Source organism: Fopius arisanus, unplaced genomic scaffold (assembly GCF_000806365.1).
Source record: "Fopius arisanus strain USDA-PBARC FA_bdor unplaced genomic scaffold, ASM80636v1 scaffold00005, whole genome shotgun sequence".
NCBI lineage: Eukaryota > Metazoa > Arthropoda > Insecta > Hymenoptera > Braconidae > Fopius > Fopius arisanus.
Window position 1 is genome coordinate 2146131 of NW_011887744.1, and position 663 is coordinate 2146793.

At 42.5% G+C, this 663-nt stretch overlaps 1 protein-coding gene across 2 annotated transcripts in view; it reads right to left on the reverse strand.

Annotated features, from left to right (window-relative positions):
* Window positions 1-212, reverse strand: part of LOC105273517 (neural-cadherin) — a 54614-nt gene extending 54402 nt beyond the window's left edge. For both annotated transcript variants that reach the window (XM_011316010.1, XM_011316009.1), the window contains exon 1: window positions 63-212. In XM_011316010.1, coding sequence (XP_011314312.1) covers window positions 63-114 — 52 coding nt within the window. In that variant the 5' untranslated portion in view covers window positions 115-212. The remainder of the gene's footprint in view (window positions 1-62) is intronic.
* Window positions 213-663: the final 451 nt, after the last annotated feature.

Genomic DNA, 663 nt, shown 5'->3' on the forward strand with positions numbered 1-663 from the left:
GTTGAATCCGAGAAAAAATGATCCCTTCAAACACCAATAAATAGAAAACTAATGAAACATACCAAGGTACGTGCTGTTGGTTATCACCCAAAATAGTTTGAGCGGATCAACCATTAAACCACATTGATCACAACCAGAAAAAAGCCATGAACTTCACTTGGCCACAGTGAGCCAACAAAATGGTGATTCAATCAGTTGCCACAATCACCCATGTAATACCGTAATTACTGTTAGCCAGACGATAATATGGAATGTCCATTAGACAAGCCAAACTCCACAGCGAATCAACACTTGCGTTCACCCCTGACTGGTGTCTCACTGATGTTCCACAGCTTCCGGCCACCATAAACACAAACTGAAAAGCTCCAGAGTATAGCGCACATTCATGCACTCCCCAACACCAACTCACTGTTTAAACTTTGTTAGTGATAAAAACTCATTGTTAAACTCATGGTGCCAACACTGTTTAAAGTCCGAGAAACAAGTGTCTCCCGTTTAATGCACTGATACGTCACCTGTCATTGGTGTGTTTTCATCGCCAACGGATGTAACGGAGTGAGCATTCAGTGCGCGGAAAAAAAAAGACTAGGAGTGATAACAAGAAGGAAAAAAAAAAGAGTCGGAGGGGTGCATGAACAAGTGGGAAAAGAGTTGGATGGGCGG